This window comes from Mastigoproctus giganteus, chromosome 6 (genome assembly GCF_048544385.1).
Source record: "Mastigoproctus giganteus isolate SK-2022 chromosome 6, ASM4854438v1, whole genome shotgun sequence".
Classification (NCBI taxonomy): domain Eukaryota; kingdom Metazoa; phylum Arthropoda; class Arachnida; order Uropygi; family Thelyphonidae; genus Mastigoproctus; species Mastigoproctus giganteus.
The window spans coordinates 141,348,167-141,369,622 of NC_143580.1; the positions used below are offsets into that span (position 1 = coordinate 141,348,167).

A 21,456-nucleotide genomic window follows, 5' to 3' on the forward strand; every position below is an offset into this window, starting at 1 on the left:
GTTTTACACTGCAAAATAGTAGATTTATGACTTTTGTAAGCATATCAATTTATAAATTGATAAATTTATTTAATTTATAAGCATATAAATTAAAAGCAAACGACGAAACCTTCCATGACAAGCGCATAACACATACTGAATAAGGATTAGCGAGAAACATCAACGATCGCGATTTTGTCACCCCTCTCCCCCCACCCACTGAGTGCTATTTTGACCGGGAAAGATAATTTTAGCCACGCCCATGTTTTTTTATGGCGGAAAATGTTCACGGCACTTTAAAATTCACATTTTTTTAGGTTTTGTTTTATATTAAATCAGCGACCGCGAATAGCAGGGGTTTACTGTATTTTCTATATCCAAATCTAAAAAAGGATCTGAAAAGACAGAAATTTGATGGTGACAATGCTGTGATGGATGGGGTCAACAAGTAGTCTGAGTAAAAATCTTTTGAATTTAATTGAGTGCTAGTAACTTTTCAACCTTCTCTCTCTCTTCTTCACACACACACACACCTCAAAAAATGGTATAGTAATAATATTAATTGAAAAAAGATTAAAGACAAAGGTGAGGAGAAATCAAAGTCACTTTGTGTCAGTCCTGCATAACAGCTAAGGAAAGAGCCAAAGTGAATAACATGTGATAGAAAACAATAGTCGATGAAGTGAAAGGATAGGGGTGCTACTTGTAGCTAACAGAGTTGAAATAATGACATTAAAGAAAAAAAGGAATACTTTCCTTTTACTAAGGAATTATCCTTAGTCTGTAAATCCACCTTATATTTGCTTCACGAAACAATCATGACTTCTTCACAAGTGGTCATGCCAACATACATGGGAACATATCACTATTTTGCAGGACTCCAAACTATTCTATGATCAAGAGAAGTAATTTTTTATTGTATTATAGGTGTGGCACCATCATTAGCATTAGTAGAGGCATATGATGCAAGAAAGCAAACTTATATAGCATCAGCCAAAAAAAACCATTACCATTTTACCCATCCATTCACTCCAAATGTTCTGCCTTGAACTTATTTAAGCTGCTGACCTCCACTACAACAGATGGAAGTTTGTTCCAACTATCAACCACCCGCTGGCTAAGGCAAATTTCCGCACATCTATTCCATGTCTTTCCTCAATTTGAATTTATGTCCCTCAGGTGAGTAATCTGAGCAAGAGGAATGATCCCATTAGCACTGAGCTTGCTCAGTCCATTCAAGTCTTATACACCTCAATTAGATAACCTCACAGGTGCCTAGTCTCCAGAAGTTGCAATTTTCAGAACTTAAGCCTTTCTTGGTAACACCAACCCTTTTTTCCACTCACCAGCCTCGCTGCCTTCTCTGTACTCATTCCAGCAGCTCTACATCTTTTCTAAAATGAGGCCTCCAGACCTGTACAATGACAAGACACCATGAGCTACTCTTGCAGCCTTTTTGCACTGCTCAGAAAATTTCATATCTGACTACACCACAATTCTCCACTACCCTGAGTGTAGTACCACAAAGTTGATATGTTACTCTGGGGTTACTGCTAACCATATCCAATGTACTTTACATTGCAGAATCTCAGCTAATTTTCTTATTTGTTACAGTAAATATAAATATTTCTGAAAAAGAATTGAAGGATAACATGCTACAAAAAACTTTTATTACCTGAAATATTTGATTAGAGAGCAATGCACCAGTGGCAAAGTCCCAGGCCATTATAGTCCTATCAGCAGAATCTTTGCTCACTATCTCTGTACTAAATATAAGTTCTTTCCCATTTTGAATAAAAGCAATATCTAAAACCTGCATTAAATATTTGAATGTAATCAGTAATTTGATTTATATTATTGGTAAAGAAATTATTTCACTAAATACATTAAATATATGTATAAAGAATGAATTTAAATAAATTAACAAATGTATTATAAGTGACTTTACAACCCTCAATATCAGTAGTGGCAAATGATGCAAAGAAACAAGCTTATATAGGCATCAGCCAAAACAAAAATAATTAAAATATAATATATATATATATATAAAAATAATAATAACAAAAAACATCATTTGTACATTCCCTCTAACAATTCTAATCCTTCCCTAAATTTATTCAAACTATCCAATTCCACAAGAGTAGATGGAAGTTTTTATGAACAATATTACTCTCCAACTAAAAGCAAATTTTTTGAATGTCTATCCAGCAACCATAATTTTTGAATTTAAATTTATGCCCCCTTATGTGTGTTATTCCTACTGTCACTTTTGGTGAACGAGTGTGGTTTCACAGAGACACTAACTGCAGATTCCAGGCAAGCATGCAATGCATCTACAGGTGGATGCACTTAACAATAACAAAGGCCTGCAGAATGATATCACTATGGCACTGCAGGTTATTTATGGTTCCTTGCCATTAGATCTCCATATCATCTTTCAAAGAACATGCTAGAACAGTGGTGTCCAACCTATGGCCCACGGGCCAGATTCGGCCCGCGATTAATTTTTATACAACCTGCATGGAAAGTGAACTAAAACAGAATTTTAGAGAGTCACACCACTGCACATACAGACATGTAAGTGTCGAGCTTGACTTTCACTCCGTGGCTGAGTTAGTCAGACTCAAGTTTTAGATAGCAAGGTTTTTTTCGGCAGTAATTCAGGTTTTTCATCCAGCCAGCAAAACAGGCAAATCACAACCAGAGAACACGTGCAATTTACAGACAGAATACACAATGCACAGCAGATGAATTTAATTATTCGGGTGGCCTAAAAATAATAGTTTGGTTTTTGATTTGGTCGAGCTCGACTGTATCAAATGTGTGCATGTGGTTCAGTGCAGTCATATGTATGCTAAATACAAGTTATGTACGTATCAATCTATATTGTGAAATTCTACTATTTTGATATAACTTGTTCATTGTTTGAATTATTATTAATTTGTATTGAATTAAAAAAATCATTCTTAAAAATGTTCCAAAAGAGGAAAATCAATTTGGAGATTGGTGTTATTGATCAAAGGTGGACTGAAGACTATTTCTTCATTGATAACCATGAAAAAGCAGTGTGTTTGGTATGTAAGGAGACTGTGTGAATTTTCAAAGAATATAATTTAAAATGGCACTATGATTCCAATCATAAATCTTATGATCAACATGAGTTTTCAAAGAATAATTTAAAACAACACTATGATTCCAAGCATAAATCTTATGATCAACATAAAGGAACATTGAGAAGAGCAAAGTGTTCAGAGCTACAAAATGAATTAAGAAAACAACAAAACATACTAAAAACGTATCAGTCAAGAAATTTATATGCTGTAAGTGCCAGTTATCAAACTGCACATTTGATCACTTTTGAAAGTAAACCATTCAGTGATGAATTTGTTATATGTTGTTTGTTAAAAGTTGTGGGAAAATGTGTACGGAGAAACGAACAATGATACAAGACATTTGTCTCGACAAACAATTATGTTAAGAGTAGAAGATATTGGAAAGAATTTGTTCAAACAACTTTTTGGAAAAAATAAAACAAATGAAATATCTTGGTGTGGCACTGGATGACAGTACTGATGCAAATGACACAGCCGAACTCCTTATCTTCATACCTGGAATTAATGATAATTTTGTACCAGTTGAAGGTTTAGCTGATCTACAGAGTATGCACGGAACAACTGTAGGTAAAAATCTTTTTGAAAATTTCTGCCAATCTATTGAAAGGTTAGGATTAAATATTAAAAACCTGGTAAGAGTCACAACTGGCAGAGCAAAAAATATGATTGGTAAAAACATTGGGCTTATGGGTAAAATAACCAAGAAAATGATAGATATCGGAGCTGAAATTCCAATTGGAATTCACTGCATTGTGTATCAAGAAGCTCTTTATGGGAAAGTACTGGATCTCCAGCAAGTTATGAATATGGTTATTTCAAATGTAAATTTTATAAGATCACATGGCCGTAATCACCGAATGTTTCTAAGATTTCTTTCAGAAATTGAAGCTGAATACGAAGATGAAATTTTATATCGTACAGTGAGATGCCTTAGTTGTGGCAAAGTATTACATTGGTTCTTTAAACTACGTCGTGAAATTGATATTTTTATAACAGAAAAAGGGAAACCAATAAAACGACTATCAAATATGGAGTGGCTGTTTGATCTTGCAATTCATACAGACATTTCTATTCATTTAAATGCTCTTAATTTAAAACTACAAGGAAAATGAAAATTGGTCTGATTTGTTTGGTGACATCAAATTATTTCAGAATAACTTGTTAATATTTTAATCCCAAATTGAGCAACACAATTTAGTTCACTTTGAATGTTGTACTGAGCTAAAGGAGAAACACATTTCCAAAGAATTGTTGCTTCTCGTTATTATAATTACTTTTTGACAAGTCTGAAAGTCGATTTTTGATATAAGATCCCATGAAAATGACATCAGCTTGTTTGAGAACCCATTTATTTCCACGAAAAATACAATCCCAACTGAAGTTATTGATCTTCAAGCCAAAACATGGTTCAAAAATAAGTACAGGCAACCCCTGTATAACATAGTACTTCTATAACATGGTTTCTTTGCATCGTTTTCCACTACTAATACTAATACATAAAGCATCTATATGAGGAGGGTCTTCCATAAGGCAGTGCTATACCAGTTTTACTGTTCCCCACAATCTCTCCATTTTCTAATATTTATTCTCAATTATATTCTTATGCATGCAGATGATGTGTATTATTTGTTTCCATTCCTTCTTCTGTATGAAATATTTTATCATATTCTTCCATATCTAATAATTCAATACATTATTTTCTTCATGTTGCTTTATTTGGTCTTTTTGTAAATCTAATAAAGTAAAATTAACTTATTATTTTTTTTTTATTGGTATCTCCTACTGTGGTCATCTGCCCCACAGTCTTCTCTTCAATCAGTTCTGTCTGCTGAAAAGTTTTTTATCTGGTGGCTGAATATAAAACTATATCTCTAACAAGTCATCACTCAAAATCAGTTATGTCTAGCAGTTGAGATGAAAGTAAAATGTTTTGCATTGGTTTTTGAGAATGTTTACTGAACGTGATGATACTACTCATATCTGTAATTCTGTTTATTGGAAAATTCAAAAGAAAGCTACCAGATTTTCTCCTTTTGTACCTAGATTGTGTACACTGAGGAATAAAACACACTACACCTATTAATTGTGCTGTTTTTTACAACTGCAAGTGACTCTAACTTTTAATTTATAAATAGGTTCTACAGGAATTGACTGATGAAATGTATTACTGAGGATTTCTAATTTGAGATTCAGTTGTGGAATATTTGCGATTTTTTATGTTCATTTGCAAGCCTTCTAGCTTTGCTATGTCATTACCTTATAAGCATTGATATTTGTCATTTGAATTAACCTTTTTCCTAGTTGCCTCCTGGGCCTTTGCCCACATGCAACTAGTTCTCAGCTGTGACTTGCATTTGAACCTTTTTTCAAAGGTTAGTAAGATAGAAAAACTCAAAAACAAATAAGTCGAACACAAATCAACTCAAATCAAAATGACAATAAAGATAGGAATGCCTATTTGGCCTCTCAGTGGGGACAGCATCTACACCCCCACCAACAGGAAATAGGTTGATCTATCTAGAGAAATGTACCTGATGTAAAAATATGCTTTTAGCATTAGCAAAGGCATATGATGCAAGAAAGCAAGCTTATATAGCATCAGGAAAAAAAAAAAAAAAAAAAAAAAAACACCCTTATTTCACCCATCCACTCGCTCCAAATGTTTGTCAAGTTCTGCCTTGAATCTCTTTAAGCTATCAACTTCTACAACAGATGGAAGTTTGTTCCAGCAATCAACCACCCACTGGCTAAAGGCAAACTTCCGCACATCCATCCTACAACCGCTTTTCCTCAATTTGAATTTAAGCCCTCTCAGGTGATTATTCTGAGCAAGAGGAAGAATACCATCAGCATTGAACCTGCTCAAACCATTCAAGGCTTTATACACCTCAATCAGGTCACCTTGTAGATGCCTAGTCTCCAGACACTGTAATTTGGAAAAACTTAAGCTTTTCTTCGTAAGAGCAAACCTTTGTTCCATTCACTAATCTTGTTGAACTTCTCTGTACTCGTTCCAAAACTCTACATCCTTCTTAAAATAAGGCCTCCAGACCTGTATACAGTACTCAAGGTGTGACCTGACCATTGCCTTATACAAGGGGATAATCACCTCCTTAACCCTGCTAGAAAAATTCCTGTATATCACTGACAAGACACCATGAGCACTCTTGCTCACCGTCTGCACTGCTCAAAAACTTCTTATCTGCACAATTACCCCCAGGTCCTTTTCGTTCTCTACCACTGTCAGTGTAGTACCACAGACTTCATACATTACTCTGCGGTTACTGCTTCCCATATGTAGTACTTTACATTTGTTCATGTTAAACTTCATTTGCCACCTCTCAGCAAATCTTGATATAGATGGGTCAACTGTTGATGATCCTGCTCAGGTAGCTAACAAACTGAATGAATATTTTGCATCGACATTCACACATGAGGAGTTATTCAGCAAGGGGAATGCCAGAGGTGTATTCAACTCTGGCAGTAAGCTAGAGAATCTTGTAATAACTGAGAGTAAAGTGGAGGAGAAATTGTTGAAGATAAATACAAGAAAGGCACCTGGGGTGGATGGGATCTATCCAATTATATTAAAGGAAGTAAGCAAACCCTTAGCCATAATTATGAGAGCTTCTTTGGACTCAGGGGAAGTACCCATGGACTGGAGATGTGCAAATGTAACCCCAATTCACAAAGGAGGATCAAAGGGCAACACAAATAATTATAGACCGGTTAGTTTAACTTCTGTTCCTGGAAAATTAATGGAGGCACTGGTTAAAGAAGCACTGCAGGATCATCTAGACAAGACTACAGTCATAGCTCAGACACAGCATGGTTTTGTTAAGGGGAAGTCTTGCCTGACCAATTTGATTGGATACTATGATGCAGTCACAAAAGAACTGGATGCAGGGAATAACTTTGATATTATATACTTGGATCTTAGAAAGGCTTTTGATACTGTTGCACATGGAAGACTGCTGCACAAATTGGAGCAGTGTGGCATTGGAGGCAAATTGCTGCTGTGGATAAAGGGGTGGTTGAGGGGGAAAGGACAGAGAGTGGTAATCAATGGACACTGCTCATCGTGGACTAATGTTATTAGTGGAGTCCCTCGGGGTTCAGTATTGGGTCCATTATTGTTTTCTGTATTTATAAATGATATTGATGATGGTATATCAAGCTTAATGTCCAAGTTTGCCGACGATACGAAGGTTGGCAGGGTTGTCAAGGACACTACTGACACTATGCTACTGCAACAGGATCTGGAAAGGTTGAGCAGATGGGCTTCGAGGTGGCAAAGGAAGTTTAACATTGACAAATGTAAAGTACTACATATGGGAAACAGCAGCCCCAGAGCAACGTATCAACTCTGTAATACTACACTGACAGTGGCAGAGAATGAAAGGGACCTGGGGGTGGTTGTGCAGGCAGATATGAAGTTTTCTGAACAGTGCAGATGGGCTGCAAGAGTAGCTCATGGTGTATTGTCGATGATATATAGGAATTTTTCTAGCAGGAATAAGGAGGTGATTATTCCATTGTATAAGGCAATGGTCAGACCACACCTAGAGTACTGTATACAGGTCTGGAGGCCTCATTTCAAGAAGGATGTCGAGATGCTGGAACGAGTACAGAGAAGGGCAACAAGATTAGTGAATGGAACAAAGGGGTGCTCTTACGAAGAATGGCTTAAGTTTTGCAAATTACAGTGTCTGGAGACTAGGCACCAGCGAGGTGATCTGAAACAGGTGTATAAAGCCTTGAATGGTTTGAGCATGCTCAATGCTGATGGGATTCTTCCTCTTGCTCAGAATAATCACCTGAGAGGGCATAAATTCAAATTGAGAAAAGACAGATGTAGGATAGACGAGAGGAAATTTGCCTTTAGCCAGCGGGTGGTTGGTTCGTGGAATAAACCTCCATCCCTTGTCGTGGAAGTTGATAGCCTAAATAAGTTTAAGTCTCAGCTGGACAGGTATTTCGAACGAACAGAAGGGTGAAGTGGAAGTGGTTATTTTTTATTTATTTATTAATTTTTTTTTTTTTTTTTTTTTTTTTTTTTGGCTGATGCTGCATAAGCTTGCTTTCTTGCATCAAATGCCTCTACTAATGCTAATCTGCTCAACTTTTATAGATCCTGTTGCAGTAGCGTACTGTCATTAGTGTCATTAACAACCCTGCCAACCTTAATATTGTCTGCAAACCTGGACATTAAGCCTGATATACCATCATCAATATCATTTATAAATACAGAAAACAACAATGGACCAACACTGAACCCTGGGGGGACTCCACTAATAACATTAGTCCATGAACAGCAGTGTCCATTGATTATCACTCTCTGTCTTTTCCCACTCAACCATCCCTTTATCCATAGCAGCAATTTGCCTCCAATGGCACACTGCTCCAATTTGTGCAGCAGTCTCCCATGTGCAACAGTATCAAAGGCCTTTCTAAGATCCAAATATATGATATAAAAATTATTCTTTGCATCCAGTTCCTTTGACTACATCATAGAATCCAATCAAATTGGTCAGACAAGACTTCCCCTTAACAAACCCATGCTGTGTCCGACCTATAATTAAAGTCTTGTGCCTCCATTAATTTCCCTGGAACAGAAGTTAAACTAACAGGTCTGTAATTACCTGTCTCCCTTTGATCCTCCTTTGTGGATTGGGGGCACATTTGCACATCTCCAGTCCATGGGTACCTCCCCTGAGTCCAGGGAAGCTCTCATAATTATGGCTAAGGGTTTGCTTACATCCTTTGCTGCCTCCTTCAATATAACTGGATAGATTCCATCCACTGCAGGTGCCTTTCTTATGTTATCTTCAACAATTTCTCCTCCACTTTACTCTCAGTTATTACAAGATTATCTAGCTTACTGCCAGTTTAATACACCTCTGGCATTCCTCTCCCTGAATAACCCCTCATGTGCGAATGTAGATGCAAAATATTCATTTAGTTTGTTAGCTGCCTGAGCAAGATCATGAACAGTTGAACCATCGATATCAGTGGACAGTGGACGAATCTGATTCATCCCCTTCCTTCCAGAGTTTACAAAAGTAAAGAACTCTTTGCTGTGTTTCTTTGCATCCTTTGCAAAAGATTTCTGGTAATCTGCCTTCGCCTGCCTAACCTCCTTTGTGACTTGGTTACAGACCAGCTTATATCTATCATAGGCTTCTGTGTCACCTGTTATTTTATACGTATCCCATGCATTCTTATCTGTCACATGTCTAATTAGTTCATCTGACATCCATTTAGGCCTAAATCTTGAACAATATTTCTTAGTTGGTATGAAACACCTAGTAGCTTCCAAGATTAATTCTTTGAATGCTTCCCATTTTGAATTTGTTGTTGGTCCCACTGTATAGAATTTAAATACTGTCTCAGACCACCGTAGACACCTTTACGAAACAAAAACCCTTCCCTTTATCCTTGATGGTAGTTAGCTCTTTGAGTAAATCTCACTTCAGCACACTGTGATCACTGCCACCTAGTGGTTCCTTTATCTGCAGGTTCTTAATGCATGAAGAATCACTACCGATAATCAAATCAAGATTATTACTGCCTCTAGTTGCCTCCCGAACATGCTGCTGTAGAAAACAATCATCCAATAAATCCACAAGTCTTGCTATTGTGCGAGTGACCAACCCAAAAATTCCAGTCAATCTCTGGGAAATTAAAATCTCCCATTATAAGACACTCTCATTTACTGGCCCACTCTATTTCTCTGCACAATTGCTCATTATACTCATCAGATTCATTTGGCCTATAACACACAACACCTACTCTCATATTTCCTTTCCCAATGCTTATGTTACACCAAACAGACTCAACATTGCATTGTCCACCAACATCAATTGGATGCACTTCCTTAGATTTTATGTGTTTCTTAACTAACAGCATAACCCCTCCTCCCTTCCTTTTCTGTCTATCCTTTCTGTACACATTGTACTCCCCAAATTCCAATTCTGCATTGCTTATGTCTGTGTTTTTTTTGAATGCAGATTCTTCGAAAAGGTATCCAAAGTTCAAAAGGGAGCTTCAAAAATACTTAAGTTTCATACAGTGAAATTTACAAAGATCTATCAAGCAAAAGCAAAAACAACCCAGATTAATAATTTTTTCATGAGAGCAAAAAGATACACGAAATCTAGAATGGTGTGTTTTTGTAAACATTGTTGTATTTTTGTTGGCATTTGGAACATAATCACCCTTTTGGTACTGGTTCTTAGTCCTGTATAACACCATTTCACACTATACGAGATTTCACAGGAACTGACTACTGTGTTATACGAGGATTACCTGTATATTGACTGCAAAAATAAACTACTTTAATTCTACAAGGCTCCCCATCTGAAGATTTTCCACTAATAAAATAAAATGCCACGAAAATGGCTACTTCATTCAGATCAACGCATGTTTGCAAGCAAGTTTTTTCATGCATGAAATATTTAAATATTTAAAATATTTAATATTTTAAATTAAATATTTAAAAAGAAACAGAATAACAGACAAGCATCTTCATTCCGTATTGAGAATTGCTGTCAAAAATTTTCAACCAAATTTTGAACAATTATCTAAAAATATCCAGCCTCAATCAACTCATTAAATGTTAAGTTTTGTTCAGTAAATGTTGTGTATTGTACTTAATAAAATATTTTGAATATTTTCAATTTTAGATGCATCATTATATTTATCGATTCACCTTAATATTAAAAAAGCAGTGAACCTTTTCACATTGTAAATTTTCTAAACTGATCATTTAAAAGCAAAAGTAAAGTTTTTTTTTTTTTTTTTTTTTTTTAAAGAAATGAGGTCCTTGACGTTGCCACAGACATTCTCTCAGATATTCCAGACAAGCTGTACTTGCTACTTGGGAGTCTAAAACGCTGATGAAACTGATATTCGGGTGACACTCAAGTCAAGTGGACCCAATTTTGGGAAAGTCGGGAAGGTCTGTGACAGCCAATTCCTCTGCTTGCACCTTCGCGATGGTGGGACTGTTAGTAATCCTGTGTATAACCTCCATGCACAAGTACATGGTAAGTGACCACCCAGGTGTGAACCAATGTAAGCAGGGGTCGAGGTGTGGTGCCCACACCACATGGAGGAATGCCGCCCCCCTCTATGTTACCAAGCAGTACTAGGTGTTAGATGACTCTCATCAACTGATACAATACCACCACACTTTGCATATTTGAGGCTTGAAGTGGTGGAACCCATGTTTAGTCTCTAGAGCTAAGTTCCGGTCAACTCTTCCCCATCCCTTCCATCATGCAGTATGATTAATGACTTTTAAGGTTATGACGAACATCGTGGTGAGATCCAATATTCCTTACATTTCGAGGGTACAGCTCTAAAACGGTGTTCACAGGCTGGCCGCTAGTTAGTACACTGGACCAAACCTATTGGTAACTCTTTAGGAGGCTTCCAGATCAGCTAGTGTGTAATCTTGCTACCTCTGCTCTGCCAGATAGTGACTGGAGGGAGTCCGAGTAGTGTGCGGGGGGCATTGTCAAGGCCACGTTATGTCAAGGATCTGGGTATATTCTTACCATGTGTACGCCATATCCAAAAATTTCATTACTTCATACAGCACGTCTCACCCACTTTTCTTACCATTGAACACCATGAATTGTCAAACTAATAGAGCAAGCTTATCTGCAAAAAGATCTAAACCTCCCAAACACTTCCTAATTCATTTCACAAATATACGTGGTCTTAATTCTAATCTTAACGATGTCCATTTCTACTTGCAATCTGCCAAACCCTATGTACTTTTTCTGACAGAATCTCAGTTATCGGTTGATTCAAAAGGTGATATAGTTGTACACGTTGGCACTAATAATAAGTAGGAGACTGGCAGAATTACTTAACAAGTACAGGTCACTGTTGAACAAAAGCCGAGAATTAGGGTTGAATTTGAAAGTGTCTGCAATTCTGCCCAGACACGATAGGAGGGAGTATATGATGAGAGCCTTGTCGATCAATTCGGCCCTGGAAAGATTGTGCAAGGCTCAAGGGGTAGAATTTTTTTCACCCTGGACTGTACTTGTTAACAGGAGAGATTGCTTCTACAGGGATGGGATACACTTAAATAGAAAGGGTGCAAGAATATTTGCTGATGCTATCGAGGCAGTGTTAGGTGGGTCGGAAAACTGCTAGCTTGGGGGAAGACAAAGACCAATAAATTGACAGTAGCCACTGGCAGAGGTGAAAGAGATTCTTGCACTGCTTCTATTAGAATGAGCAGAAGCCTGAAAAACAAGATGCATGGTATTTCAGACACTGCTGGGAGCCATTGCGGTAAGCTACCTGAGCAGGATCATCAACAGTTGACCCATCAATATCAAGTGGACCAATAAAATTGCTTCCGTATGGGTTGTGTTAGGGTAGCTAAGAATAGAAACAGGTGCAGGTATACTTGTGTGTACACCAATGCTAGGAGTTTAGTAAATAAATTTGATGAATTTCAGGTATTGCTCAAAACATCAAAGGCAGATATTGTTGGGATATCAGAGACGTGGTGTCACACAGATATAAGGGATGCAGAACTGCAATTTGGGGAGTACAACGTCTACAGAAAGGATAGACAGGATAGGAAGGGGGGAGGGGTTATGCTATTAGTTAAGAAACACATAAAAACCAAGGAAGTGAAGCCAGTCGACATCGCTGGACAGTGCAGTGTTGAGTCAGTTTGGTGTGACATAAGCATTGGGAGATCAAAATTGAGAGTAGGAGTGTGCTATAGGCCTAATGACTCTGATGAGTATAATAAGGAACTGTACAGGGAAATAGAGTGGGCCAGTAAATCAGAGAGTCTTATAATGGGAGATTTTAATTTCCCAGATATTGACTGGAATTTGGGGGCTGGTTACTCACACACTAGCAGGGCTTTGGTGGATTTATTGGATGATTGTTTTCTACATCAGCATGTTCGGGAGGCAACTAGAGGGAATAAAACTCTTGATTTAATTATCAGCAGTGATTCTTCATGATTTAAGAATCTGCAGATAAATGAACCACTAGGTGGCAGTGATCGCAGTGTGCTGAAGTGGGATTTACTCAAAGAGGTAACTACCATTAGGGGTAAAGGGAAGGGTTATTGATTCCGTAAAGGCGACTACGATGGACTGAGACAGTATTTAAATTCTATACAGTGGGACCAACTGATGATGTTACCAACAGCAAATTCAAAATGGGAAGCATTCAAAGAACTTATCTTGGAAGCTACTAGGCTTTACATACCAAATAAGAAATATTGTTCATGGTTTAGGCCAAAATGGATGTCAGATGAACTAATGAGACATATGGCAGAGAAGAAAAATGCATCGGATACTTACAAATTAACACATGACACAGAAGCCTATGATAGATACAAGTTGATATGCAACCAAGTTACAAAGGAGGTTAGGCAGGCGAAGGCAGATTACGAGAAATCCTTGGCAAGGGATGCAAAGAAAAACAGCAAAGAGTTCTTTACTTATGTAAACTCTAGAAGGAAGGGGATGAATCAGATTGGTCCACTTGATATTGATGGGTCAACTGTTGATGATCCTGCTCAGGTAGCTAACAAACTAAATGAATATTTTGCATCGACATTCACACATGAGGAGTTATTCAGCAAGGGGAATGCCAGAGGTGTATTCAACTCTAGCAGTAAGCTACAGAATCTTGAAATAACTGGGAGTAAAGTGGAGGAGAAACTGTTGAAGATAAACACAAGAAAGGCACCTGGGGTGGATGGGATCTATCCAGTTATATTAAAGGAGGCAGCAAAAGAAGTAAGCAAACCCTTAGCCATAATTATGAGAGCTTCCTTGGACTCAGGGGAGGTATCCATTGACTGGAAATGTGCAAATGTGACCCCAATTCACAAAAGAGGATCAAAGGCTGACACAAGTAATTATAGACCTGTGAGCTTAACGTCTGTTCCAGGAAAATTAATGGAGGCACTGGTTAAAGAAGCACTGCAGGATCATTTAGACAAGACTTCAGTTATAGCTCAGACACAGCATGGTTTTGTTAAGGGGAAGTCTTGCCTGACCAAGTTGATTGGATACTATGATGCAGTCACAAAAGAACTGGATGCAGGGAATAACTTTGATATTATATACTTGGATCTTAGAAAGGCCTTTGATACTGTTGCACATGGAAGACTGCTACACAAATTGGAGCAGTGTGACATTGGAGGCAAATTGCTGCTATGGATAAAGGGGTGGTTGAGGGGGAGAAGACAGAGAGTGGTAATCAATGGACACTGCTCATCGTGGACTAATGTTATTAGTGGAGTCCCTTAGGGCTCAGTGTTGGGTCCATTATTGTTTTCTGTATTTATAAATGATATTGATGATGGTATATCAAGCTTAATGTCTAAGTTTGCAGATGATACAAAGGTTGGCAGGGTTGTCAAGGACACTACTGACACTATGCTGCTGCTGCAACAGGATCTGGAAAGGTTGAGCAGATGGGCTGAGAGGTGGCAAATGAAGTTTAACATTGACAAATGTAAAGTACTACATATGGAAAACAGCAACCCCAGAGCAACGTATCAACTCTGTGGTACTACACTGACAGTGGCAGAGAATGAAAGGGACTTGGGGGTGGTTGTGCAGGCAGATATGAAGTTCTCTGAGCAGTGCAGACGGGCTGCAAGAGTAGCTCATGGAGTATTGTCAATGATATACAGGAATTTTTCCAACAGGGATAAGGAGGTGATTATTCCATTGTATAAGGCAATGGTCAGGCCACACCTAGAGTACTGTATACAGGTCTGGAGGCCTCATTTCAAGAAGGATGTAGAGCTGCTGGAATGAGTACAGAGAAGGGCAACAAGATTAGTGAATGGAACAAAGGGGTGCTCTTACAAAGAAAGGCTTAAGTTTTGCAAATTAGTGTCTGGAGACTAGGCACCAGCGAGGTGATCTGATAGAGGTGTATAAAGCCTTGAATGGTTTAAGCATGCTCAATGCTGATGGGATTCTTCCTCTAGCTCAGAGGAATCACCTGAGAGGGCATAAATTCAAATTGAGGAAAGACAGATGTAGGATAGATGCGGAAATTTGCCTTTAGCCAGCGGGTGATTGGTTGGGGGAAGAGACTTCCATCCCTTGTGGTGGAGGTTGATAGCCTAAATAAGTTTAAGGCTCAGCTGGACAGGTATTTTGAACGAACAGAGGGGTGAAGTGGAAGTGGGTTTTTTTTTTTTTTTGGCTGATGCTGCATAAGCTTGCTTTCTTGCATCAAATGCCTCTACTAATGCTAATGCTAAAGTCACTTTAACCAAAACATGATTCGTCAAAACAGAAAAATTATTATTTTCATGGATAATGCTGCATCTCACCCGCACATTGAATTGTATCATTCAAATCGTTTTTCTGCCACCAAACACTTCTACAGAGTGTCATCCCTTGGATCAAGGGATAATAAAAAATTTTAAACTTCACTACAGAAAACATGCTTTAAGACATCTCATTGCAAACATGAACGATGTAACATGTGCGAGTGACCTTGCAAAGAAACTCAGCATCCTAGATGCGATTCAATGGATTTCCTCTTCAGTAAACACAATTAGAAAACAAACTGTCGTGAACTGTTTTGTAAAGTCTGGCTTCTCAAATGCAAAATTTGAAGTTGTGAACAGCAATGTGGAGCACCAAGAAGAACAAGAACTTCAACATCTATTGATAATGTACGATACTTCCGCTACAAGTGACCCTGGCTACAAAGATATAGACTCTAACCTCACTACAGAAGATGGTGTTCTAGATATCAACGACATTATCATCAATATTTTTCAAGAAGTTCCTCGTGAGGATGAAGAAATGGAAGAAGGTCATTCTGTCGAAGAACATATTAACGACGAACCACCGATGAAAATAGAAGAAGCGCTCATACAAATCAATCGTTTAAAAATGTTTTTCGCTGCTGAAGAAGATACTGAAGGACTTTCGATGGTTTCTTCACTCCAAACAAATGTTGAAAACAAAATTATCAGCCGGAAGAAGATGCAGAAGAAAATAAGTGATTACTGTATGTATTTTTCTTAAGATAAAGTCATAATATGCATAGCACAATTGTATATATATTATTTACAAAAATATTGTGCAAAATCTGTATATAATTTAATTTTACATTAAACGTTTAGCGATTTTTCTTTATCTCTTGTGTATGTAATTGTATATTATTAACAAAAATATTGTTCAAAATCTGTATATATTTTAATTTAATTTTACATTAGAACGTTTAACGATTTTTCTTTCTTTCTTATTTCTTTCTCCCTCAGACTTCTTGTTAGCGGACACTTCTCTCTAACGGACACATTCTCGTTCCCCATGGCTGTCCGTTAAAGGGAAGTTTCACTGTATAAAGAGAAAAACTCTCCCCTCCCCATTCCAGCTCATTAGCAGCAATAACATCAATTCACCCTGAAATAGCACTAGTTCCATTCTGTGTCCCATTTCAATGTGAAAATCCCACCATTGTTCATCTTATTCCTCCTCTGTAGTTCCTTATACACTGCAATCATATCTTTTCAACTGAGATGACCCCCAAATGAGCATTACCTGTGGCTACAATGCAGAAATCAGACAGGGGGTTTCCTTCTTATAATGCCATTAGCACCACAGTGATTATAAATGCCATACACACTGGAGAACCTCCACAAGCAATACTGCACTCATAATAATAGCAACATTGTGGATGACCATGAGCTGAGAGGGATCCACCAAGTGACCCTACAGATATACCAGCCAACACAATACCACAGCATTTACAATATTAGCCAAAAACCTATCAACAGAAACCTTTGTGTTCCCTCCTAATTGGTTCATCAATGTTTCTGAACTATTACTATTGCAATTATAAATAATATAAATCTTTGCACCTAACGAAAAGGAGGTTATTGTTCCATTATACAAATCAATAGTGAGATAGCATTTGGAAGTCTGCTCAGGTCTGGAGGCCATATCAAAAAGAATAGCACTTTGCTTCCTGAAAGAATCTGAAGATATCTGCTATTTTCATCAAATAACTATCTAAATGAAGAACTACAAAAATGTGGGCTATAGGGCTTGGAAAGAAGATATCTTTGGAGGGGGGGGATGATTGCAGTGTATAAGGAACTGCAGGAGAGGAGCAAAATTAATAATGGTGGAATTTCCACACTGAAATGAAACAGAGAAACCAGCAAGCAAAAATATAAACTAATAAAGGTGGAAACATGATTCTACTTTAAAAGATAAAAGTTGCACTAACAAAATGAGAAAAAAGATTAACCAAATGTGCGCACACACACTAGTTCTGTCATACACCAACTACACTGTATTCAAAATTTCTTTAATAAAAAGAAATTTTGAACACTGTATGACAGAACTATTGTGTACAGCGTTCCCAACTGTTGAAGTTTCAGCACAAATGAATGCCATTTACCTGACCACACTTGGCAGCAAATTGTCGTATAGGCTTTTCTGGATTACTCCTAATATCCCATGCTAGCACACAATCCCTTGTACCTGACAGAACAATGTAATCTGTTTGTGGATGAATCTGCACGCTGCTTATATAATTCTGATGAATGCATTTATATTCATTGTGGCCTAAGAAAAATAAAATTCCATTTATTTTTATTTCATTATTATAATTAACATCATGCACAAAACAAGCACAGTGTGTGTGGTTCAAATAATGATTTACTTCAAGAGTTAAATTAATGTCTGTTAGCAACAGCACCAACAAAGTTATAACCTTTTCCCTTTTATACAAAGGTGAATAAAAAAGTAATGGTAATTTATTTATAGTTAAAATGTATGATCATTAAATGGTATTTATTTTATATAATTTCAATAATTAAACAATTTGTAACAAAATAATTTATTGTCAATTTTAAGATTGTCCATTAGTGGCATGATCAGAAAGAATTTTTTTTTAATGCTGGAAGAGTAAAACCATCCAGAATCTAAAGAGATGTGAAGGGTGTACCAACAAAAGAAGTATGCAAATGGTACAAAGTTTAAAAAAGTGTATAAACAATTGTAAAAAAATAAAAAATTTACAGGATTAGTACTTGAATTACAAACAATACTGCCAGCATAAAAAGACCTTATTCTGAAAAAACAAGAGCTCTATAAACAAAATAGCTAGAAATTTTATTATCAATACTAGAAGTATTCACAGATGCTTATTTGTGAGACATCTGAGAAGAGTTTAGCTCCCAAGTTTTTTTAACTAACAGAACGATGTTTTGAATGATTATAAAAATAATTTTGAATGCTTTCAAGCAGAGAGTGATGAATTTACTATTACTGAATACCAAAAGCTAAATTCATTATTATGACCCAAAAACAAAGAATGAAGATAAATAATCACCACAGCCCAAGCAAATGCAAATCATAATGGTAAAACTTTACAATTTTTTGGCATTCTATAACTAATGGTTGTTTGGTTGCATTAGAGTGTCTGCTCCATCAAATACTCTAATCACAGTATTAGTATTAAAATGGTTTAATGATGCAAGGAAGAAACTTATTTTGCATTTTCCAAAAAAATTCATAATTGGGCTCACAGTACAGGAACCAGTAGCAGGAAGTGATCATGGAGTTCTACAGTGGATTATTAAGAGAGAGAGGTAGCAGTGGTTAAAGGCAAAGGAATGGGTTATAATTTCAGGAATGGAAATTACAATGGCTTAAGGTGCTACATGGCCTCTAACCAGGCAGATATCTCAACAGAGAGCGAATACAATTGAATTATGGTATACCTTTAAAACAGTGATTCCCAAATTATTGACATCTATGGACCCTTTCAAAAATAAAAAAAAGTTTGCAGACCTTCTATATACCAGGTGGTTATAAAATAAGTTTCCCTATTCAGGAGACCCTAGTGTCAAAACAGTTAGAGACAGTGCTGTGAAAATCAGTGGTGAGTATGTCATTTAGGGTATGGGGAAGCAATTTGAAGAAGAAAAAAATAAAAATTAGTTCAAATTTCTGCCACCAGGGAAGAAATTGGCACTGTAAACATGAGATGGAATACTTAACTTAGGATTACATTTTAATATCAGAACTTAGAAATCTACAGATATTGTTCTACGTGCTTTCCTTCACTTGAGATGACATTCTGAAAACAGAGGACTGCGTGCAACACTTTCGCATAGCATCTCATTGGGGATGTTGGCTACATGTTGTTTAATGCCTTCTTTCAAATCAACAAGCATCTGTATATCACCACGATAAACTCTGTCTTTCAGGTATCCCCATAACCAGAAATAACACAATCTCAATCACACAATTGAGATCTGCTGATCGGCTGGCTGGAACTGTAGAAATTCTCTAGAAATTATGCGATCATTTTCAAATGTTGAACGGAGCAGTTCCTTCACTTGTCAACCAACATGAGGAGGGGTGCCATCTTGCAGGAACACTACAGTCTCCAAGCATTGCCTTTCTTGCAGAGCGGGAATAATGTGATCTCTTAGAAGAGCACAGTGCCGTGCACCAGTTACCTTACGGGGCCATGAGATGTAGACTCTTCAAAGAAAAATGGCCCAATTATAAACTCTGCTGTGGATCCACACCATACTGTAACGTATGGACTTTGTAGTTGGCTTTCATGCAGAGCAGATGGACAAGAAGTTCCCCATATTCGGCAGTTTTGTGCATGTAAACAGCCCTATGAAGAGGGAAATGTATCTCATCAGACCACAAGATCATTTGAGCCCATGTATCGTGCAGTTCCATACAAGCCAGAAATCGTAGAGCAAAGTCTATTCATTGTTGCTGATCACAAGACTTTAGTTCTTGCACTATGTGAATCTTGTACAGGAACCAGCGTAAAATTAATCAAAGCACTTTACGTACAGTAGACCAATGAAGGTTCAAGTCTCTCAACACACCTCTGGCACTATTAACTGGTAGTGTTTCGCCTTCTGACCTGGAGGCCATTGTAATCGCCACTTTATCCACTACCTCCGTTCTGATATGTAATTGTCTCCTGCCTGGAATTACACCTAACTCCCCAGTTTGTTTGTTTGCTATTTGGTTTTTAGGAGCATTAGCAACTAAGGCCATATTGCTCCGGGATATGCAGTGGTCATTCCCGGACCTTTCCACATCCTCCGTATTTGGTGGTGACAGGCTCGAACCCCGGTCTAATCAAGAAGCGTACGCTACGCACTGCTGCTCCCTCCCACCTGGCTATGGAGGTGCCTCACAACAGATGGAAGTTTGTTCCAACTATCAACCACCCACTGGCTAAAGGCAAACCTCTGCACATCCACTCTACAATTGTCCCTCCTCAATTTGAATCTATGTCCCCTCAGGTGAGTAATATCATCAGTTGAGCTTGCTCAAACCATTCAAGGATTTATACACCTCATCCAGATCACTTCGCATGTGCCTAGTCTCCAGATGTTGCAATTTGCAGAACTCAAGCCTTTAATTATAACAGCAACCCTTTGTTCCACTCACCATCTCGTTGCCCTTGTCTGGACTCGTTCCAGAAGCTCTACATTCTTCTTAAAATGAGGCTTCCAGACCTTAATGCAGTATTCAAGGTGTGGCCTGACCATTGCCTAATAGAAGGGGGGGACACCTCCTTATCCTGCTAACAAAATTCCTATATATCATTGACAAGACACCATGAGCTACTCTTGCAGCCTGTCTGCACTATTCAGAAAACTTCATATTCAACTGCACAATTACCCCCAGATCCTTTTCATTCTCCACTATCCTTGATTGTAGTACCACCCAGTTGGTACATTACTCTGAGGTTACTGCTTCCCATGTGCAGTACTTTACATTTCTCAATGTTAAACTTCAGTTGCCACCTCTAAGCCCATCTGCTGAACTTTTCCAGATCCTGTTGCAGTGGTGTACTATTATTACTGTGATTAACAACCCTGCCAACCTTCGTACTGTCTACAAACTTAGACATTAATCCTGATATACCATCATCAATATCATTAATAAATACAGAAAACAAAAATGGGCGACACACCGAACCCTGAGGGTCTCCAATAATAACATTAGTCCACGAAGAGCAGTGTCCATTGATTACCATTCTGTCTTTTCCACTCAACCATCCCTTTATCCATAGCAGCAATTTGCCTCCAATGCCACACTCTGCGTTGGTGCCCAAAGTGTGGCATTTGCCTCCAATGCTCAGAGTTGGTGCCTAAATTCTTGACACTCTAGGCATCTAGCACACACAAAGACATCCTCTTGGCTAGATCATGTCCTGTTTTAGAAAGTTCAGATGTACAGCAGATATAATCTTTTAAGGGCACAAAAGGTGATATTGTTGTACACTTTGGAACTAATGACATTAACAGCAAGAGATCTGCAAATTTACTCAATAAGCA

General features: G+C 37.7%; 1 protein-coding gene across 1 annotated transcript in view; it reads right to left on the reverse strand.

Moving 5' to 3' along the window:
* LOC150084624 (WD repeat-containing protein 25-like) overlaps positions 1–21,456 on the reverse strand; it is a 100,131-nt gene that overhangs the window by 61,791 nt on the left and 16,884 nt on the right. The window contains exons 2-3 of the mRNA XM_090375361.1: positions 17,529–17,695; positions 1,655–1,792 (exon numbers count right to left, since the gene is read on the reverse strand). Of these exons, the coding sequence (XP_090231487.1) occupies positions 1,655–1,792; positions 17,529–17,695 (305 nt within the window). The remainder of the gene's footprint in view (positions 1–1,654; positions 1,793–17,528; positions 17,696–21,456) is intronic.